The sequence below is a fragment of the Trachurus trachurus genome (assembly GCF_905171665.1).
Source record: "Trachurus trachurus genome assembly, chromosome: 7".
Lineage (NCBI taxonomy): Eukaryota > Metazoa > Chordata > Actinopteri > Carangiformes > Carangidae > Trachurus > Trachurus trachurus.
The window spans coordinates 10,681,859-10,705,881 of record NC_139901.1 but is presented as its reverse complement, the minus strand read 5'-3'; the positions used below and the strand labels follow the sequence as shown (position 1 = coordinate 10,705,881).

Below are 24,023 nucleotides of genomic sequence, written 5' to 3'. Positions count from 1 at the left end.
CATGAATATAATTGAATAATATTACCTCAGAATGTAAATAAGGGAATATACACAAATTCCCATTTGAAATGTTTGAGAGGGAAATACTAATGAGAATGGTAACATGTAAATATGTCAAAATTGGTCGGAGCACACAGCAGTAACATTCATTCTCTACATGTTTGGTTAGCACATGTTTTTTAGCGCATCAGGATATTCTGTCTCACTTTCCTCTTGCATTTGTGTCCACGTTCACTTTCCTAACCATTGTTCTTCATCCATAAACTCAACCCATTTTTCTGTTTGATCTAATTCAGGCATTAAAGTAAGACATTTAAATCAATAACTTGTTTTTCACTTCAAAGACATCTTCTTCTTTCTCCTCTCATCTCTTTGTCCAATTTTAGTCACACAGCTCCCGACATCATCAGCACTCGGCTCCAGCGGCTACTAAAGCTGCACAGCCACAGAGTTCACGTGTGCTGCTTGGTTTTCACTTATTTATAGAATTTATAAAATACATCAGTCGGGGGTTTGATGAGATGCGGCAAAAATAGCCATTTCTTACCATTGGATTGATTATAGTGAGTAGCTAGATCTTCAGTTTCTTCCACTGTTGTGTAGTCAGGATGATTTCCTCTTCTTGTGTTGGGTGGCGGTGCATGAGTGTGTGTGTGGGCAGGTCCAATTTATGTCAGTTATGTCTGTGAATGAGTGTGTTGAAATGCACTGAAGTCAGTAGGATCTAAGGGAGTGTGTGAAAACGCCTTTGACCCACTGTACATGATGTCCACATTATGTGTGTGTGTGTGTGCGTGTGTTGCTAACTGCCAAGATGCTAACAGTGGCTGTATTGTCCTAATGGGACAGGCAACAGCATCGTCATCTGGGCCACTGTAATGATGGCTGGGCTCAAGATGAAAGACACTATTGACAAGAGATTAAGTCCCTGTGAGAGAAAGTGAGAGAGAGAGAGAGTGAGCGAGAAAGAGAAGAATGCAGTGAAAGAGAGGAATGAAAAACAGCAGCAGAAATGAGAGATGAGAATACTTTGTGACCAAACTGTGTGTGTACTACTTTCTGACCCAGCTCCATTATGAAACAAGCCTTCTCCTTGTGCTCTGTGTTTATATATATATCCAAACTCCAACCAGTGGACTGGAGTTTAGACAGGAGTGTGTGGCTGCTTCAGAACGGTTTCAGACAACAACCAACAAAACCACTCATATGTGTCGGTGTCACATCACAGACTGATGGGAGAAATAGAACTTGGTTGCTGGGATGGTTCTGTCTGTTGTGGCCTGACAGTTAGTTGAAGCTAGTAAAGAACAGTAAGTAGGAGAGGTCTGACTCTACATCCAGCTGTGGACATTGCAAAGTTTGGACACAGATATTTGTGAGGGCTCATAGTAACTCAGTGATGATGGTCATCAACAGCATTGTTGCTATGGCCGAATCTGTGGAACAGTTCTACTGTACAACTTTCAAGACTGTGCTTGTCCCCCATTGGATTCTGGGACAGTCCCCAGCCTCTTACAGCCACGACCCGGATAAGTGGATCTACAGTAGAAAATGGGTTGATGGATGGAATGGACCAGAAAATGGATAGATTGTTTGTCTCCTCTTCTTTATTTATGCTGCTGTGGCCCGAGGCGTCATGTGTAGTGGTCATGCTCGTGAACTCGAAATCTGCAGAAGGCCTTGAGGGAATTTTTTGCACATTTGGAATTGGCACAAATATCTACTTGGACTAGAGGATGAATTCAGCTAAACTCAATAGATTTTGATGGTCAAAGGTCAAGGTCGCTATGACCATAAAATGTTATTAATGTATTTTGGGGGATTTACTCCTTAATCTGTATACTAATTACATACACTTCAATACCTTCTAAATTCCCTTCACCACACATCTGTGTTTGCACTCAGATGGTTGGTGGTGTCGTGCATATTTGAGGCTGTAATTCTATAATTTTTCTATTTCTACTGTTTCATATTGAACAAGTATGCAGCCAAACTGCTTTCACTTATCTCCCTCTCACTGTCTCCTGTTTTATTGGGTTGAACCGCTTCTCTCTCTCTCTCTCTTTAGAAGAGGGGTCCCTGTATTTCTCTGCTCTGTTGGCCTGTAGTAAATATACTACAGAATTCTCCCTGCAGCGCTGCTTGCAATTTATGGATGTTTACCTGCTATCTCAGTGCTGGCTCACCCTCTACGTGTTCTCAGGTTGTGTTGCGTGCTGGTTTCCTTTTCCATGTGTTTCGTATCCACGTGTTGTTTGGAAAAAAACTGTACATCTACACCTTCTTGTGCTTTCATGCACTTGAGTGCATTTTTGTGCGCGCTCAAGGTGCGTATGTATTTCTGTGTGTATGCGCACTTTGTCTGCTGTATCCTTTAATACCTCCAGACGATCAATACGCAGAGGAGCAATGTTTGGCCCTGTCTTCTTTTAAAAGATGTACTCCACAGAGTAGTGTGAGCCAAGAGTCGAGAAGTCAATAAAACAAAGCCGATAGTGCCCTCATTTGTTTTTTGGACTTCAGCATCTAGGCCTCTGAGTCTGAGCTGTGGGCGAATATTAAGTGTCCTGTCATTTCGATACAAACAAATGAATCCTTTTTTGTCAGATGTTGAAGTGCGAAACACAATTGCATGAATATATTGACATCTGTGTTTGCTAAGATTTTTCTGTTTCTCTTTCTCAGGGCTGGCAGCAGACGAGACTGAGAATCGGGGGATGAGGTTATAAAAACAACAGTGGAGAAAGGAGGAGAAAAAAAGGAAGAGGAAGTCGATTGCTTGGAAACTCTTGTCTAACATCGTACCCTGCAGCCCAATAAGGCGCCGACTGACCCTGCAGAGGATTACACGGTCAAAGATACTCACCGACACCCACACGTTCACACCTCCCCTCCCTTCACTGCCATGTCCTCCCACCTCAACCCACCCCTCCTCATCCTCCCCGCCTTCTTTCTCCTCCTCTCCCTCGCCATACCCACCACCTCCACTCCCTCACCCTCTCCCTCCCCCTCCCTCTCCCCGCTTCTCTCCTTCTCCCCACCTGAGGGAGGCCTCACGCACCTGGTGGTCCACAACAAAACCGGCGAGGTCTACCTGGGCGCCGTCAACTGGATCTACAAGCTGTCCAGCAACCTCACCAAGCTGCGGAGCCACGTTACGGGCCCTGTGACAGACAACCCTCGCTGCTATCCTCCGCCCGGTGTCCAGTCCTGCCCCCACGAGCTGGTGCTGACCTCCAACGTCAATAAACTCCTGCTACTTGACGCCGCCCATAACCGCTTAATTGCCTGTGGGAGTACTTCCCAGGGAATATGCCAATTCCTACGCCTGGATGATTTGTTCAAGCTCGGCGAGCCCCACCATCGTAAAGAACATTATCTATCCAGTGTTGCCGAAGCAGGCACCATGTCGGGTGTCGTCATCTCCCCGGATATTTTCGGCGAGGGCGGGAAACTTTTTGTCGGCACCCCCATCGATGGGAAGTCCGAGTACTTCCCGACGCTGTCCAGCCGCAAGTTGATGTCTAACGAGGAGAACGCAGATATGTTCAGCTTCGTCTACCAGGACGAGTTTGTTTCCTCGCAGCTCAAGATTCCCTCAGACACGCTCTCCAAGTTCCCGGCCTTCGACATCTACTACATCTACGGCTTCAACAGCGAGCAGTTTGTCTACTATCTCACCTTACAGCTCGACACCCAGCTCACCTCGCCGGACGCGAGCAGCGAACAGTTCTTCACCTCGAAAATCGTCCGCCTGTGTGTCGACGATCCCAAGTTCTACTCCTACGTCGAGTTCCCCATCGGCTGCACCAAGGATGGAGTGGAATACCGCTTGGTTCAGGATGCTTATTTAGCCCGGCCTGGGACCCGTTTGGCACGTTCACTTGGTATTCAAGAGCATGAGGAGGTTCTGTTTACTGTATTCGCCCAGGGTCAGAAGAACAGAGCCAAGCCGCCCAAGGAGTCGGCTTTGTGTCTGTTCACAATGAAGCGGATAAAGGAGAAGATTAAAGAGAGGATTCAGTCGTGCTACAGAGGAGAGGGGAAACTCTCCCTGCCCTGGCTGCTCAACAAGGAGCTGGCCTGCATCAACTCGGTGAGTGTTATGAGACAGTGTTTTTGATTCTGATTTTCTGATCATCCTTCGCTCCACTGATTCTTCATGAGAAATGTTTTCATTGGCACTCAGGTGTGCGTGAGATTGTTTACGATTCTGAACGAGCCATTTCCCCTCACTTTTAAGTTTTGGGAGCAGTTTCTAGTTCCTGAAATAATAAGTGTGAATTTTAGTTTGTGTGGCTTCTGCTTGCTCAGCCTGTCTTTACCTTGCACCTTGCCAGAAGCATTTTAGTGGTCATGGGAGCAGGGCGTGTTAAATCCAAGCATGAGAGGAAAGTATTGAGTTTGTGTGTGTAGGTGAAAACGCAGACAGCCGTTTGGTTCTCAGTGACCAGCTTGGCAAGTTATTAGAAGTGGTGAGAACATGATCAAAACCAAACCAAAGAAAAAGAAACAAACCTTAAATGCAACATTTGGGGTAAAGTCCAACATTAGCCCAATGTTTAACTGAAATTTCCAGTAACCGGATACATTTACACCCCCATACTCTCGCTGCCACCCTACACCCAGAGCCAAAATCTCCACCCTGGCAGGATGGCAAATCATCAAAAACTGCTTGTGCATCCACATGACTTTCCCTGGTTGGCCTTTAAGTGGAAAATATGAATCTCAATAAATTCTTCAATGCAACAGCGCAACATTTTCCTCTGGTTTGGGCCAAAGCAGCCAAAGTGTAGGTGGGATTGCACATTTAGTGCCACATGGAATAAATGCTGTCTCAGTGGCTTTTCAATCCAGCATTATAGCACCATGGGAGAATGTGGGCAGCAAATGCAGCACATTTACCATGATCTTCTTAAGAGAAGAGAGGAGCTATATCTGTTCTGAATGAGAAAATGCATGACTACATAGTATATCATCATATGGTTTATTTCCGGCATCTATACCTGCAGCAGAGTAGCCCTTGTTTTCTCAGTTAATCCTTCATCCTACAACTTTCACAATTCTTTTATAATGTTGTCAGCTCTGTCAAGTACATTGGTAGTCAGTACTGATCTGTACGTACCACGTGAAGTGAATTCATGTTAACCTACCAGATGGGATGCAAGAAGACTTGCATGAATTTACCTCTGATTGTGATGTACTGCAGGGAGAAATATGTTCTGACACTGGGAGGAGGTAGAGGGGTGGGAAAAAAAATCCTACCATGCATTAAATTTCATGTCACTGTTGAATGAGGCGGTATTCCTTTAGTCTAGAGGACAGGACGGCTGACTGTTTAGGGATAGTTCTGTCCACAGGTCATGAAGGGCTCGTCCTGTCTTCATAGATGAGCTGGCCTAAGGGTGCCTCAGAGACATTAAGAATGTGTGTGTGTGTTTCACCTGCTCTCGTCACCCACATGTCACACACACACACACACACACACATACACACTGCCATGTATCCTCATGAATAATTCACCTGGTCTCACCTTCTGTTATTCAGTCGGTGCTCCATAACAACCTGCCATAAATCTCTGGACTCCTCTCCACCTCTCTGTCTCCGTATCTCTCCGCTATCCCATCTTCTCTTTTCTCTTCCGTGTCTTTCACTCCAGCCTCATTTGCATAAAGATTTCTTTCATTCTGCCAGCCCCATTGTCCCTCTGCTCCTTCTTTCATCTTCCCTCTTTCTGGCTCTGCTTCTCTCTGTTTCCCTCCCCTCAACTCGTCTCCTGACCTCCTCTTTGTCCTAGCTGTGGCCCAGGTGGTAGACCGGGTTTTCCACTAATCACAGGGTTGATGGTTCCATCCCTGGTTTCCCTTTTGCATGCACCAAAGCATCTGTGGGCAAGACACTGAATGTCAAAGTGCTGCAGGTGTGGCTCTCGCTGTGAGCGACTTGTAAAGTGGTTGATAAGGTTAGAAAAGTGCTTAAGAAAAGCAGCACACCTAACCGCCCATATTTTTACACTCTGACTTGTTTTTCTGCTCTTCAGCTTCTTCTGCCTCTCTCTCTAGCTCTCTCTCTCACTCTCTCCAGCCTTTGCTCTGCCCTCTCTTTGACTTTCCACTGAGTGATGAGGTATAGAGTGACTTACTGTGTAAAGCCAGCGCCCGGATGTGATTTGAAAATACAATGTGGAGGGAACAGGCAATCCAGTGAAAAAGGGGAAGAGAGTGACAGGGAATGAAAGAAAAGTGGGAGCTGTGGCTTTTATAGGAGAAGGGTGGGGATTGTGGGTTGGAGAGATGACAACGAGAGTTGAAGGAGGAAGGTAGTAAGAAAGGAAGGTGTGAGGAAGAATAGGAAGGGAAAACAGATTTATGAGGATAAAAAAAGGAAGTTGGGCTAAAGGAGAAGACAGGAAAGAGACAAGGAAGGGAAGGTGGAGGAGATGGGATATGAGGAAAGACTGAAGTGGGAGAAAGAGAGAGGAATGTGATCTGCTGTGGTATGTGTTGCTGTGCACACATTCATGGTTCCCGGAGGATGAAACCTTCAACATCGTAACACTTCTTCCATAGGTTAGAACAAAATGTTGTACAGATGTTCATGGCTCCCAGAGAGTGTGTCAAAATGACTGCGATGATCCCTCCACTTTTCTGTTGCATCTCTTTGAAGTCGCGTTTGATTTTCAGTGAAATGTCCCAACAAATATTGGATTGATGTGGCTTACATTCACATCCCTCTCAGGATTAATTATACTCACTTTAGTAATCCTCTGACTCCCCAGTCACTATTTAGATGTGTTCACCACTACACCACATCTTGCTAAATCTAAGATTATACCTGCAGATCATCACCATGCTAGCATTGTGAGCAGGTAAGAAGGCTAACTGTAGCATTTAGGTCAAAGCACTGCTGTACTCATAATGCTTTTATTCTATCAACAAGACAAAGAACTGCTCCTCTGAAAGCCACAGTGTAATTTGGACCTTGGTTTAATCATGGTGGGAAATGGACCGGCCTTTGTTGGTTTGTCCATTTGCTCATTATCTGTGATGTGTCAGACACTGCAAGTCTTGTACTGACAAAGCTTGGGGGAGTTAGAATGAGCTAGCAGGTTCAGTTTTTGTGTTTTAACGGGCCACATGGTCGCTGCAGAGATCAAACCTGTGGCTGTTCTTTTAAAGGATAATCACTCTAATCATTTCTCTCCCATGCTGCCTTTTCTCTCATTCATTTTGCACAATAATATTTTGTGGAGATTTTCTTACCATTATTGGAAAAAAGTAGCAGTGTTTTCTTGCTAAATGGAAGAGAGTCACTGTCTGTTCAGCAGGAAAACCATGATATGTCTTTAGATTACAGAAGCACATTTCACATATTATTGCGGCGCTGTAGTTGCTAATTTAATTTTCCCTTTAAAAGTGTCAAGGCTCATGCAAAACAATAACAACATTACCTCTCTGTGACAAGCACAGTGGTGCTGTGCTAGCACCATGTGGCCTTGTAGTCTGAAGTGTACTGTATACGCATGTGATTATGCTAATGAGCATACAGTTACATGATTGTCCTTTATGGCCATCTGTCGTTCTGCCTGCAATCGATCAAGGTCGTGTCAGCAGCACTCGCTCTGGGACGTCTCGGTGATGAATTTATCATCTCCTCCTACAGACATGTTCAGTGTTTCCTGACGAGAGCAGTGACAGCTCGTTGCCTCTGCACGAGAGTCATGTGGAAACTTTCATAGCGGCTCATTTCAAGAGACAAGGTCGGGTCAGCCAGTCAACACTCAGACACTCCTCTCTACCTGGAAGCTATCAAACTTCATCATGGTGTACAGCACTTGAGGAAATAATTTGATATAAGCTGCACGATGAAGCCCTATAGAAGATGTGTAGTATTTTAATATAGAACCTAGACCTACAGTAGAACAATGATATGAGATCTTGCCTCATTGCTAATTATTTTAGATTTTTTTTCCTTCATTACATCCAAAGTAGCAGCTTTAACAGAAACCACTGCAGCATGACTGTCCGTGGTGCTGATTTGCCAGAATGTAAAGACATACAGGGAAGAAACTGGGGCTCAGCTGTGGCCCACAGGCTAGAAATAAAGAGAGTGAAAACCCACCAACAGCTTGGGGTTAATCCAGGTGAATTTAGCTGGCTTTACAGCCAACTTCAAACTGAAATCCGGTTTCCATTTTCATTGCCAGCATGCACAATCCTACTCACTTCCTCTAATTAAGTAATTAAACATTGACAGCAGACAACTCTCTTCCTCCATCCTTAATACTGTCAGTTTGGAGTTGGTCGTTCTGGATTGATGTCCAGAGACTTCACCACACCTAACGCATTTAGATCAATCATTCAGACTTTATGTAAGGCATACTGTAGATATTGGATTTGGATATATTAACACTAGAGTGTCAAATGGATCATTTTTGGTCAGGCTTTTTAGCATATAGTGGCAGTGACATTAAAACTTCTAATTCTGTGAAAGGTGTGCTGTATTCTTTGACACATGATGTATGTTGAATCCTGCAGAGTTTCTTTTTGTTTTTCTTTTAAATACTCTTTAAACATGGAAAAAACAACACTTTATGATTCATCAGTAAAGTGCTCCATGCCACAATTGGTTATTATGCGGTTGTGTTTTTACTGGGAAAAGTAGACACTGAAAATAATTATGCAATTTTTTTTTCTCATTATCTCTTTTCTAAAAATCCTTTGTAGATCTCCTGCTCAGAATGCATCACAATACCACGGTAGATTTATGTGTTTGTGAGGATGCTCCAAGTAGGTTTCACTTGGGGTGAACATTTTCTCTCCCACACATCCTCACCGCGTTGGGTGTGGCTCACACCACAGGTCTCTCTCTGTGCATCTTTATGTCCACTCATTATCAGGAAGAGGCCAGTGTTGGTCTGGTGGGAGTTAAGACTGAGCGGTGAGTGACCTTCGCTGGCTGTGGGCTGCCATCCAGCTCTACAGCTATGTAAGCAGGCTGACCCAGCAACGCTACAGCCTCAGCATGACTAATGAGACTGATTCAGGCAGAGAGAGAGAGATACTATCCTCTGTGTGTGTATATATGTGTGTTTAGGACTCACTTTATCTCCTTTTTTTTTTGCATCTCTTTTCCCTCTGTATACTTCTGTGTGTGTTCATTTGTGTGTGTGTGCGCCCACCTCTTATCCTGGCCTCCAAAGAAGAGGGACAAAACAATGGAGAAAACAAACAGAGAAAAATGGGCTGATAATAAGAACAGAGAGAAAGAGAGGGAGAGAGAGTGCATGAATGTGCATGTGAGTCCGCAAAAACACTAGGTGGACGTCGGAGGGAAAATTGCTTCCAATAACAGAGTGCAAGAAGACTTGTCTATTGTCATTGCCCCCTATCTCTCTCTATCTCTCTCTGTCTACCCCTACCTCTCTCTATCCTTTCTCCCCTCCTCTCAATCACTCTGTCTCTGTTTTCTCTGAGCATAATAGTGTTTATTAATACTTATCAGTGTTGATCACTGCTGGCCAGGATTATAGTCTATTTCTGTGGCATTTTGTATTCTTCCTTCCAGGCAGTTAGTGACTGGAGGGTGTGTGTGTTTGCTTCATTCTCACTCTATCTCCCTATTGTATCTTCAGTCTCATTACCATTAGCCTGTGCCTCAGTGGACAGATCACCCGCGTTGCATCCTGCTCTGGACCTGCTTGGTTTGGAATATCACAGTTTTAATGGCTGTGCTTGCATCATACTCACTAATATGGCCTTAATATTTGATGTAGAAAAGTTGATGCATGTTAAAACCATATGTGTTATGCAGTGACCAACAGTAGGTTGTTAGAAAAATGTATAATGGGTAGTGACAGGGATATTAATCTCAGCACTGACTGAGGATACGCACAGTCTTTTACAATTGTGATTGTTGTATAGATTGGCATAGTGGGAGAACCAATTTCAGGCAGTTAAGACCTAATTCCCATTCATTTTCAGCAAAGACAGTGTTGTGTGACTTAAAGTTGGAGCACTTCCAGTTGCCTTGGGTGAGCATGAAAGTGTCCTAATTGAATTATCGGTGCAAAAGATGAGCAATTATGTTAATAAATCGCTGGATCTTTGTTTAAAAAATGGTTAAAAAACTCATCAAAGGTGCATAAAATTATGTAAAAGAGAAATACTGTGACTCCCAAGAAGCATTTCAGTGGAGAAGACTCACTTAATATTCTGGTGTGTGCACCATTATCAGTGAACTAAAGCTAAGGACTACACTAAATAGAAATTTGATGACACAGTGTTGCTGTGATTTTCAGAATCTTAATGAATTAGTTAACAAACGAGCTGGAAATTATTCTGGACTTACCACATATGGTTATGACAGTGGCTGAGCATGACACAGAGGTCCAGTAGTTAGCACTTTCTGTCTTAGTAAACAGTTAGCCAATCATTGTGCCAACACATCGACATTCTCATAGGATGTCATATTTTAGGCCACATTATAAATGTCCAAAAGTAGCTCTGATTTGGTCTCCACCAGCTCCTGAAGGAAATGTCTGGCTCGGTGTTTACTGTCTTCACCAGCTAGTTTCTAACATATTTGCCTGCTGCCTGCTGTGGCTGTAAAACAAGAACACTGACAAGAGTGAGAATTTATTTAATTGAGCTGAAATGAACTATTAGAAGAGCAGCTACCGCACATTTCTGTATAATCCATTTACAAATGAATGCTGATGCTTCACGGAGTTAATATGGATACTGACTGTTTGCGAGCCTCTCCAGAAGAAGGTCTTCCTTTTCAATATTCACAATGTGTAATATAATTGGAGCTCAAGAAATTCAGCCTGTGGACTAGGAGCCAAGATGTGTCATATTTTGGCTCGGTATTAAGTTTTTTTTTTTCTAGAGGAGCAGGTGAAATCTCATGCTACAGAGGTAGAATTCCTCCTTTGTTTTAAAGAATTCAAGTTTCTCTGACTCTGTGGGAGATTAAGAGACTTGTAAAGATGAATTTTCGTGGCGGTGCACGGGTGCGGTGATAAATACATGCAGTGCCGAGGCGAATTGCTGTCAAACGCTGTGTAGAATACAGCCCATTGGGAGAAATACTTTTTGATGAGGTGCAGTTTTCTCTCCTGCCTCTTGAGACATTTTGATGCATGACACTGCAAAATGTTACATACCTTCGGGCATTTTAATGTCTTAGCTGCAACTTCCACATATGTTTTTGTCTTGTGATATTTTCCGCCTCAGGCTGAATCACATGGTGCTTATCATGCTGTGAAATCTCCCTAATTTATAATGAATTCTCAATGGGGGATTTTCTCCGACTCAACTACAGTATGAATGGAGCCCATGAGCTGAATTTATTGCACAGTGGTACCCATTGTTAACTCTAGCACAAAACGGATAAAATAGATTAACGGCAGCTATAGTGTGTCAGCTTGTTATGAATTTGGAGTAATTTCAAGCTGGTGGCTGCTTGGCCTCTAAGATGTGTGAGTAGGACCTGAAGTGACCTTTTTCCTCAGAAGCTCCACAGTAGTCTGAGAGAGATTTCTAAGTTGACAGTGAGCAGAAAAATCAACAGAGGTGCAGTCGTTTAAGAGGCTCAGTATTAGAGTGTCACATTTTGGAATGAACAGTTCTTATCTGTCAGGAAAGGCTGGAATTAGATGTGGTTAAGTGGTGCGACGAGTCATGAAACCCTAAACTTTGCTTGTCTCTGTGTCAAATATCATTTCTGAGTTCAGCGACCAGGCTGCACAGAGGGAACCAAACGCTCTGAAAAGTCCAATTCATGTTTCCCATAGCTGCTTAACTGGGTCAATAAGCTGACATGGTTTTTCCTTCAAACGTGTGTGCTGGTTGTCCAGGAGACAACCCTCTGCAGCACACTCCCAAAACTGCTGACCCTGCAGCATCTAATGAAGAGTGTAATTATTTATTGATGAGCAGTTATGCTGTGGTTGTATATGTGTTTGTTTGTGTGGGTTTATGACAGCCATGAATGTCTGCATGTGTGCTTGTGCAAACACATTTGTTCATTAATGTGTATTTGTTCTTATACGTGTGTGTGTGTGCACGCACATGTCCCAGCTGTGTTTGGATTTTCTTGCTAACTGATCAGCAGGCGCCAGCAGAGGAGATGAAGCTTATAGACATCTCCAGGCTTCATATTATGCTGTGTAGGCCTGGAGACACACATGCACGCACGCGCACACACACACACACACACACACACACACACACACACACACACACACACACACACACACACACACACACACACACACACACACACACACACACACACACACACACACACACACACACACACACACACACACACACACACACACACACACACACAAAGTAAACAGCTAATATTGAAAATATGGAAAAAATTCAAAGTATACCCGGCCTAGACTGACTGCGCTCTTTGAAAATTCAGCAGCGTTTCCCCTATCTCCAATAAAAACTCAATCAAAACATGTCTAAAAATTACTCCTGTTTATTTGCTTCTTCTTTCCTCAACCCTAACCCTCTGTCTTAAACATGATCTTCCTAGCATCATTCTTGCAGTCGTACTCTTGCTGAACAAAAAGCAACATGTTTACTCACAAAATATGTATATTGATATTGTGAGCCAGCCAGAAACAAAAGCCTTGCAGTCACTCTCAACTCTCAACTGTTAAATTGCGCATACAGTACCATGTCCACATAATGGGTAAACTCTGATGTGCATATGGTTGAAAATGTGCGCCTGCTTTGTGAGCACATGCTCCTCTGCGTCAGTCTGTGTCCACTACTTTAACCATAAAGCAATAGTATTTTTTTACAGGCTCTCGTATTTGGGTGAATCCCTGTAGTGGTCTGTAATAATTGGATTATGGCTGTCAGGAAAGGCTTTAGTTCAGATTACACAGATTATAGTCTGCAGTGCTCAGATGGACAGCATGGCTTAAAGAGCATCATCTGGCTCCTGTTACATAGAAAGAGCATTTTGGCCGAGTTGCAACTGTGATGTTTGCCTACATTTGGTAAATGTAGGCCAAATGAGCAGATGTGCCCCCCGCCTAAAGTGTTGACAGTTTATACTGTACATGTTGCAGCGCCAGCCTGCCACAGTGTCGTCAAGTTGCAGTTACGTGACTTTGAAGAGGGCTTTTAATTTGAAATGATGGAGGTGGAGACTTGTTGTGACACTTGTCTGAAGCAAGAGGGAGAAAGAGAGAGAGAGAAGACAAAATTGATTCGTATTACGCAGATTTTGTCTGCTTGCGTACTACATGCTTTATAAACCTCTCAAGTTCACACTGGCCATCAGATTCTGACACATCCTGATAGACTTCTGTTCATGAGACCAGGGTAATTTCACTGATTTGAGCACTCAAAGTGTGGAAGCTGATGCACACCTAAAAAATCTTGAAAAAACAGGTGCGTCGGAGCATAGGTAGGGAGTGAACAAAGGCAAAAAGGGTCTCCCGCACACTGTCAAGTCACTTGCAAAAGACTTTATAAAAATAAAAAAAAAATAATGAAAAAAATAAAGTCTTTTGCAAGTGACTTGACAGTGTGCGGGAGACCCTTTTTGCCTTTGTTCACTGATTTGAGCACCTCAGATTTTTTAGCCCTGGCTATTGATCTCATTATTTTGGAATAATATTTTTTGCCAACAACACTAACTACAATATACTGACAAAATATGTGTACTGTAATCCATGTTCTGGTTCAAAAATATTATGTAGGTAAACTAACCAAATCAAATTGTTGACCTGACGGAAATGATACACATTCTCTTCCATTAACTGAAGAGAAATGAATGTGACAATATCCAGTCAGTCCACTTGTGGTTGTATAGGGGTGCAGCAGAGTGGAGCATCTTTCTTCATTGTGGACCTTTGGTTGGGTGCAGACAGTGGCTTGAAAAGGGAGCAAAACCAGAACACAGACACATTTCATTTTGGTTTATTATCAAGTTTATCATTAAATTACCGTTAATTACTGACAGATGTTGGAATCTGTCATTTTGGTGAAGTTGTGGTCAGTGAGAGCTCTGAGCTCTGCTGCCATTTGCTCACGGAAGAGAGAGAAAAGATGATTCAACAGCAGTTAGTTAGTGTCTGACTCTAGCTGAGTCGTGTGCAGTGTCAGTCCAGGTGTCAGAACTCAAAGTCACTCACAATGGTGGTGAGCACAGATCTTTCTTCACACTCACTCTAATTTTCACTTTCACTGTAGAGCCGGCCTGTCCTCACGTACATGCTGAAGTGGTAAAGTACAGTAAAGGGAGGATTAGCACTCGACTGGGATTAGTTTTGTTTTGCTGATACTGATCCATTAAGATACAGTATAAATCCAGATCAGGCCCGATGCTGATCCTTGTATTGGCTCACAATGCCTCCCATATCTATATATATGTACATCTGTGCAAATCAATGCAGAAATGAGACAAACATAAAATTATGATTAAATGTTGTTACGTAATACAATTGCATGTTACTGCATCTTTCTCTAGATGAGACCGGAATTACAGTGATGGCCAAATTACAACCTCAATAGATTTCATTCACAAGGCCAAAATCATGTTTTGTAACGTGACCATGACCTTGGCCTTTGACTTTTAACCACAGAAAATCTATTTTCTCCTTTAGTTCAGTTTAACAACACACCTCCAGCCCTGGATGTCTGTGGCACAGAGGAATAAAAACTGTCATGAGTTTCAAATTAAGAAATTCTTTGGGACTGAAATGTAGTTGGGTAAACTGTTGTAAATTGTTTTCTATTTAAAGTGGCTATATGAAAAATGTCCTATTGCTACAGCTAATGTTAGCATAAACTGCTGTTTACGACCGATCAATAGGGAACATAGCAAGTTCAGCATCAAGCTTGACTCCTGTTTACCAAGAGCTGTCTCCAGAGGCGGAGAGCAACACCAATGTTTCTACCACATCATCAACTGAAGTTAGCATGCAGCATGTAGCCTCGACTCTGCCCTTAAGACCTAGCATTGCTCAGGGGACATACATCTTAACCTCATGTCTTGTAAACAGAACAGTGACCACATCTGGCAACAGAGAAAACTACTCTTTTGGCAACACAACATGAGCAGGAAGTAACATTTAAGCATATTAGATGAGTCCTCAACTTATAGTACATAGACCACCAACACAGAGATTAAAATTCACACAGCAGGCAGGGTTAAAAATTTGCATCACTGCTGTAAACAAATATTTACTCTGCCAGAAAAACAACACGCTGCTGCACTGAGGCTTTCCACGTGGAATTAGCTGAGCTGCTGGCAGAGGCAACCCGGGGTAAAGCGAGCCACTGTCCCACTGTGGCACATTAACCTATATGGCCAACTGACACTGGAGTACTGGGGCTAAACCCTCGCTTCCCACAGATCTCTGTCTCTATCTCGATGGGATTCCTCCACTTTGTACATTTTGTTTTTTCCCCTCCCCACACCTTAATGAAATTATGACCCAGAAAAGTTTCCCTGGGGATTCTTGACAAGACCGGGCTGGCAATGATTTTAAATGGCGATCCAGTTTGTTTTGATTTTACCAGTGTGGCACACACGGTATTCATGATGCAGCCTCTACGTTGAACCTCAGCAATTAAATCAGTTCACCATCCCAGAAAAGAGTGTTTCAAGGTATACTGAGTGTGACAGATGACAGAGGCTTGCTGATGAGGCTTCATGCATGTGTGGATCCCTGTGGTGAAGGACGGGGGAAGTAAGGTAGTTATTGCCAAAGCTGGACAAATCATTTCACATTTTTATCTCCTAGCTACTTTGTCTTTTACTTTTCCTTATAGAAAGAATTGAAAGGAATTAAGAAAAATAATATTGGAATTTATGAGAAAAAGTACAACACACAAACAAACAGTTAGGCTACGTGCTATTCAAATTTGGTGGTGATGGTGCGGGGCGGGGGTAGTAGTAGAGAGAGGAGGCAGAGAGAGGATGAATGACATGCAGCAAAGGGCCGCCCGAGTCGGGATTCGATACGGGGCCGGCTGCGGCGAGGACTGTAGCCTCTGCACATGGGGCGCCTGCTCTACCAACCAAGCTAAACGACTCCCCGGTCAGTCAAGTTTTGTGTGCTTTTTTTTAATCAGAATTATGTTTCAGCTCCACACATGAGCACATCTGTTTTCAATCAGAGGGGGGGAGCGAAGGAATCAGAGACAAAGAAAAAAAGATAAAGGAGAGGAATGGAAGAAAACAATGAAGGAATCAGAGAATGAAAGAAAACAAGATGTGTGCATGGGCAGGGAACTAACCCAGCGGAGTAAAGAAACAGTACGGGATAAATCTAGCTGCAAAATAAATGTTGATCTCCTGGCATCCCAGCTATTTCTCTGACTCTGACCTATGGGGCTCAAGGCTCTCTCTCTCTCTCTCTCTCTCTCTCTCTCTCTCTCTCTCTCTCTCTCTCACGCTCTCACTATCTCTCTCCCTCTCTTTTGCCTGCAGCTTTTCGTTCCACCAGAGCTCATCTCCTTGCTGCCAGCTTCTCCCTCCATCTCCAACTTAATACTCCTCATTTCACCCAAGCCAAAACAGCAGATGCCGAAATGTCGAAGTGCCTTCCCTCCACTCGTGAACTTGCAAAAAAGTTAAAAAGAAAAAACAACAACATTTTGCCAAAAAACAGGGAGAAAAACAAAGCATGAAACCAGACTAGCCTTGTTCTGTATGCAAAAATCATGACGAGACATTTAAATAATACAAATGGTGCCCAGTGCTCATTTTGGCCTTTTGCTTGTTAAAATAAAAACCAGAAGGACTTTCAACACTGTGTGGAGTGAAAGACTAAAAATGATTTAAAGTAATCTGGAGTAGATTTTGATTTTTAATTTTTTTTGCAGATAATCTGGTGGATTATGTTTTTTATCTCTTTCTCTTCAATAGTTGACATATTTGCACTACCAGGGTTCCTAATTCCCTTATTGATTCACCAAACCTCAATGGAAAGCACAAGTGTTTTTTATGAAAGGATAACTTAACCTAAACTTGGAGTTTCTGTATAAAAACTCTTCTTATCTGACTTGACTTCTTTGCCTTCTCTGCACACATCAGTTTAATAGCATCAAATGGACAGAAAATGTTTTTAGCATCACCTGCATGTTTGTGTGCGTGACTGTGCATTTTTTTTGCGCACGCTACTTGACCACAAGACACAAACAAATTGGGGGACCAGCTCATCAAAGCATGGCTCCATGAGAGAAGCCAAAAGAACTCCACAAGGTGCCTTTAACTGATTAAAGCAGACACGAATATTGTTTTGCCCCAGTGCTTCATCCCAGCTCTCGTCCTTAACTTGTATTGGAGACAGCAACCGCTCAGTATTCAGCATCAGTGTCCAAGGTGTTGGGTGTTTTCATCATAATATTGTTACATGCTCATTGTGAGAAACTTGTAGCTTGTGCGTATCCAGTTATACTAGTCATTATGGTAACTGTAGTGATATGTTATGTGTGTGTGACGATGACAGCATGTGTGTGTGGGTGGGAGATGCAGATGCCTGTAGTTCTGTTGCCATTAGAGCAGACTGCACTGCCAGATGTCTGCACAAAGTCCACTCTGTGTGTGTGTATGTGTGTGTGTGGATGTCTTGCAGAGGGCGTGCACTCTCCTCTTCCCCACTACACACACATGCTGTTTCTCACCCACATGCACACAAATTCACATTAAACAACTGTGCGTGTGTGTTGACGCAGGTCAAGGCTTTGAGTGGCCCAGTCTGTTAGACAGATGTTAAAGATCCCTGCTGCACCCCCCCACCCCCACCCTGTCACACACAAATACACACTGTCTTCCTCTCATAAACATGGACAAACAAACATGCACATACACACACACACACGCGCACAGACACACGCACACTCACTCACTCATTAACAACCAATTAGAGAGCAGATATTGGCTCACTGGGGGAAACTAAAGGCCAACCAGTGTTGTTCTCCGCTTCCAACGCCAAGTCACAACAAATACCTGGATGTAGTCCAGTGTAGCGCAAGTGTGTGTGTGTCTGTTGTGTGTGCGTGTGTTGACTCCTTCTTCCCAAGTTTGGCAGTTCACTCTCATCCCCTTTCTTTATTAAAAAAAAGACACATGCACACGCAGGAACACACACACACACACACACACACACCAACCCGCAGATAATTAAATGCATTTTTTCCACTCTGCAAGTCTTGTTGTTCATTGCATCAGCCAGTACGTCTCTGTAGTACAACTCTCGCTTCAACATTATCTTTATCACATGGGATTGAGGCATGGGCTATGTTTAACATACACACACACACACACACACACGCACGCACGCACGCACACACACACACACACACACACACACACACACACACACACACACACACACACACACACACACACACACACACACACACACACACACACACACACACACACACACACACACACACCCTCCTCTCTCTCCCTCAAACACTCAGAAAAGCATGCGCACACACTCTCATTCTCCGTGGGATTGGAGCAATGTGTTTATGCCAGTGTTGGATGATGAGATGCTTGAGACATTTGGCTCTCTGGAGAGCATGTTGACAACGTCTCTCTCTCCCTCTCCCTCTTTCTCTCTCTTTCTCGCTCGCTTGCTCTCCCTCTCTCTGTGTGTTTCTGTTTACCTCCATCACTCGCTAACTTGCTTTCTCTCCCTTTCTTTCAATCTGCTGCAATTTTTCTTACATCTCTGCAAAAGAAAAAAAAATCTGCTGACAATTTCAGTCTATTAGACTGATGTAGTTGCTTTCATTCCCAATTACTGCAGAGAACTGAGAGAGAGATGCACACATACACACAATATAATAAACTTCTAGTACAGGGACAATGCCTCCTGGTATGTTCAATAAGGTTTTGCTGTTTTTTTGAGTTTTGGAACTTCCACCCGACATTTTCAAAGAAACAGAGACCCGATCGGAAAGGGACCTGAGGACAGTCATGATGTGAATAAACCCCAGGCTAACTACACTCCAATCCAAAATGCAGCCGCTCCACAAACACACTAATAGGGAAATAACACCAACACTGGCAGCAGCTTGATGTGGCACCAATTAAATTGCAGCAGTGATCAAACAGAGCCGCAGCACATCGTCCTCTGAGTCATTTAAAGCCATGGAAAGCAATTTTGAAAAATAAGTCATTCTTTATGGCTCAAAGACCAACGTCATTGCCTTTCAACAGCTTCCTCAGCATCAATGGACGACGTAATCACATAGTTTACTTAAGTAAAAGTGGCAACACTGAACAACAGAGTGAGACACACACAGTGAGCTTATTTTGGTATGCACCTAGACCTAGTTAGACTGAGAACACTTTGCCCCAGGATCAGTTCCTATTGACGCCCATTGTGGTCTGGTCTCCCAAAGCTATGTATCAAGAAGATGCCAATGTGTGTTTTGGTTTAGTTGTCTTTTTCAAGGAGAGCAGTTCTAATGATTGAGTGATCTTTGAAGTCTTTGTACACATACAACACACTTTATTAAGGACATAGTCAAAGGTCAAACTATATAAACTCATTTATCCTTCACACTAATCGTCACTGAGTAAAATATATGCTACTGCAATACAGGGAATAAAAGAAGGCACAAAGACATAAAAGGTTAATGCAGTGTGTTAGCCTATTGTGTGTGGTGTGTGTTTGCTGTGGTAATGTTGGTAACCTGTTCTTTCCACTGCTACATCTTCTAAAACCACAGTATGGTCAGTGCAGCTCTCATGTGGACACTTAATGGACAATTCAAAAGGCCGAGTCCTAACTCTCTCTCTCCCTCTCTCTATCTCCTCGTATATCTCGTCCCCTCTCTTCCTGGGTTGAGGCTCATTAGTGGCGACAAGAGCGCTGTTGACCCTTAGCCTCCCCCCTATGTCTCTCCCCTCTTTCTTCCACTCTTCTCTCCCTCCCACTCTCCTCTGCTTTCCCTTCATCTCATTTGCCCCACTCTTTCCCTCATCACCCCATCATCATTCACCCAGCAAGAGTTTGGCAGGGGTCTCTGTGTGTGAGTGTATGTGTGTGTAGGTCTGTTCTGTGTGTGTGCGCGCGTGCATATGTTGCCAGGGGCCAGCCTGCGCCCATGTACAGCAGAGGTCTTCGGCAAGGACAACACAGGGGACTCTGTCCTTGTCTAACCCCCTGGAAATAGAACAAAGGTGTGTATGTGTGTGTGTCTGTGTGTGTCTGTGTAATAATGCTATGTACAGTGTCCTGGGTATGAGCTATAGCTAGTAATAATAATAGCACGGTCAGAGGTCCACTAGGCCAACAGGGACAAACTATATGGTGCTTATAAAAGCACTAATAAAAGACTGGAGCGGGTCACCTTATGTTCAGGGCACAATAAAGGATTATTACACTGATTTACACCAAACTCTCTTTAACCATGTAGGTCAAGATACTGAATGAATTCAGTCACTGAATTTTAACACATCAAGTCATAACAAGTCAGAGTTTAAACAGTTTAAATGTTTTACAATGGGAATTAACTGGATCAAAATGGAAATGGGAAGTGGAAACAGGCCTGTTAAGTTGTGTCAAGTCTCTTGTATAAAATGCTGTAATGCACTTTTATTTATGCTGGCATTCTATTGGGCTCTTTAACACTCTGTGTTTGAAGTCGGGTCCACTTCAGTGTAACTGCCCAAACACCTCAACAACCACTTTAGCTACAAAAGCTAAACCGTATATCAGCAGCTAGATGGCTATAACAACTATTCATAAACTAACCAACTCACATGGGTAAACTGCATTTGCAGACTGTTCCTTCACTCTCTCTCATAGATCTCATAGATCAGTCACTGGTTGAACTGATGAGAGATGGGATAAGCGCTCGACACAGCTCAGAGAGTCATGTTCGTGAACTATTTTCTCTGTGTCAGGAGCAACGGGAACATCAGCTGATGTCACTGTAGCTTTGGCTGCCGTTGTCACAGTGGACAGACCCTGCGAGTGGCTTTTCCCACCAACTGCCCCTTGGATTCACCGACTGACTTCCCACAGGGCAAAAGCTCACATGTGTGTGTCAGGAGGAGACAGATGTGTTTACACCTGTTGGGTGCAGCTGTGGCATCTGTGGGTTTCAGTCTGTCTCTAATGCTTCCTGCACGAGGGCCATAATCTGCATCTGGATGCAGCAATGTGTGTTTTCTAAAGATGCACTCTAATGCTTCTTTAAAAAATGATTTATATACAGCAGACTTTGATTTGTGGTCATTAATATAAACAGAGTCTGGTTGAAAGGCTTTTTATTTAAATTTTGCCTTATGAGTCACTTCCGAATGAAAACGCTTCAGCGTCTCCTCAATGAGTTGCTGTAGAAGAATGATAGAGGAGGCAGACTGTAGGAATTACATGTCTACAAGGCACACAACAGCTAGCAGATGTCAGGTCTGTGTGAGGCCACATTTGTCTGCAGTGAAAACACGTCGACTGAACGCTCCACTGTGCCTCAATCTGAGCTGTTGACTCTACGGTAATGATGCAAGTCAGGCTAAACATAACAAACCATTAGCGTCCTCAGCACGCCGGTTACAGCGCTGGGAAGATGGCGATCTCACTTCTGTCTGTGCGAGCACCACAAACACTGGGAATGCAGATTAGTTTACAAGAGCGAGGCGCCTGGTGTAAATAAATCCAGGCCAAACGATGCTGTTACGAGTTACTATTATAAACAGTTTTAGTCCGGTTGTGCTCCTTCAAACTTTTGGTTTGGACAGGAACTAGGGAGCAGGCCTGGGCTTAAGTGGAGCAGAACTTGAGTGCTTGCTGCACAGATATTTAACCATCGTGACACATGAGTCTTTTTTTTGCCCCCATAATTTATTTTCATATTAACGGAGAGACCCCTGCAGCAGCATGTAGCTATTTATCAACCATCATGTGACCTGTAAATGATCCAACCAAGATCATCCTCACGATAAAGATAGGGAAGAAAGTCGGAAAGAAGGAGAAAAAAGAGTCTGAGAGCCGCAGGCTTGTGAAAGCACAAGGAAAAAAAAATCACCCTCTGGGAAGGACATGATTTCCCACCGGTCAGTCTCTGTGAACCTTAAAATAAAAAAAAAAGAGAAAGGGATGAGAGAAATATGTGAACACAGAGAAGAGGGAAGAGGAGGTTTAGCAGGGAGAGCTGAGAGAGGGATGGGACAGGAGATGGAGAAAGGGAGAGGAAATGAGTGAAAGAAATGAATAGAGGTCTGGTTCTGGTCTGTCTTTATCAGAGGAAACAAGGGGGACTGCATGGCAGAGACCCAAGGCCAGGGTTCATACTGTCACTGAGGCATGGCCATCTCTCTCTATTTATTCCCCTTTCCTTCCCTTCCTGCCTTACTCCCTCTCCTTCTGTTGGTTTCTGCTTTCCAATCCCTTCCTTCTTCATATCTGTCTCCATCTCCCATACATCACTTCACTTGCTTCATTTGTTTCCTCGCTCTTGTAGTATTTGCCACCCTTTGTCCTTCTTTTCCTTCTCTCAAATTACTCACAAACAGTCTCAAATTGAGAACATGTTTATGGAAATCATACAAAAGCCAAAGCATTGTGTGTTTGTGTGTTTGTGTGTATGTGTGTGTGCATCAGTCTGTCTCTCACTCATTTCGCCTCACTTTGTCTTTGTTTATTGAAGTTAAACTTTGCTGTGTTTCTGGCTGCCTTTGAAACTCCGGTAAAAGCAGACAATGTCTGCCACAGGCGTTTTCTCAACCTTTAAAAAAAGAAATGCAACACACATGCACGCGCAAACACACGCTCCCTGACAGCTTTGCTGTTTTGGAGGGGTGGGGTGATTGATTAGTCTCTATGGAGACGATACGTCTTGTAATGAACAAGAGGAGGCTGGCATGTTAATTTGTGTAGTGTGGGAGGCTCAATCACGCTTGTGCTTGTGTGTGTGTGTGTGTGCTTCCCCATGCATGTGTGGCCAGAAGTGCCGCTGTTTGCATATGTCTCCATGTGAATGAAGTGCTTTTTGTATCTGTGAATTCCCACTGCATGCATGAGATTATGCTTGTGCATCTTCTCTGCTTTTGGAAGTCGTCGCTGCAGGTGTCACTTTAAACATGAAAGTACCACAGAGGAAATGCTGCTGTTGATATTGAAAATACTGCAGAAAATATACCTTTTTAGGCTGAGGTGTTGGTTTTATTGATGCAACAGACACAGACTTATACAGCTCATATAAAACATGTACAAAGCAAACTGTCAAGAGGCATTTTAGTTCTGAGTGAAGCAAAACACATTCTGGACCACAAATCACTCATCTCACATTATCTACTGTTCACTGATCTTACCATATTTACATTACTGTGCAGAGGTTTGGGGCAATACTTACAAATACAATACAATCACTATCCATACTGCAGACAAGAGCCATAACAATAATTCATTTTACCAGCTGCAGAGTTCACACAAATCCATTATTCTTAAAATCAAAAACAGGCACAAATCATGTACAAAGCAATAAACAATCTGCTTCCTGGAAATATTCAAACATTGTTTTTTAACAGAGTTGGGGGTTAAAATCTGAGGGGGGAGTTCAACTTAAAACATCAGCAGGCACACACAACAATCAAAAGTTTTTGTGTTTCTGTTTGTGGAGTGAGGTTGTGGAACAAATTGGGTGAGGATGTCCAAGCATGACCCAGTTCAAAAAGCGGTACAAACACATGGTTTTCACGAGGTACAGGGAGGAAGAAGGGCTTTAACAATTGTGTGTTTTCATAAATTATTTATGTATCTGTTTATTTATTTTCTAGTTTTTGTAAATATGTATGTTTGGGGAGACTAATTGTTAATTGACTAGTGGAGAAGGGGTAGGTTATTATGCTTCATCCTGCTCCTTTTTGGATATGTTGGGTTCACATTATTATTGTTTTGACTATTTTCCTTGGTTTAGTTAGTTAGTTAGTTAGTTTGTTTCTTAGATTACTTTCTTGTGTTACTCATACATGTTCGAAATAAAGCAAAGCAAAGCAAAGCAAAGCAAAGCAAA

General features: G+C 43.2%; 1 protein-coding gene across 1 annotated transcript in view; it reads left to right on the top strand.

Moving 5' to 3' along the window:
* Positions 1-2,905: 2,905 nt before the first annotated feature.
* LOC310988283 (plexin-A1-like) overlaps positions 2,906-24,023 on the top strand; it is a gene marked incomplete at both ends in the record, with an annotated part of 210,273 nt that continues 189,155 nt past the window's right edge. The window contains one exon of the mRNA XM_083974815.1: positions 2,906-4,096. Within this exon, the coding sequence (XP_083830941.1) occupies positions 2,906-4,096 (1,191 nt within the window). The remainder of the gene's footprint in view (positions 4,097-24,023) is intronic.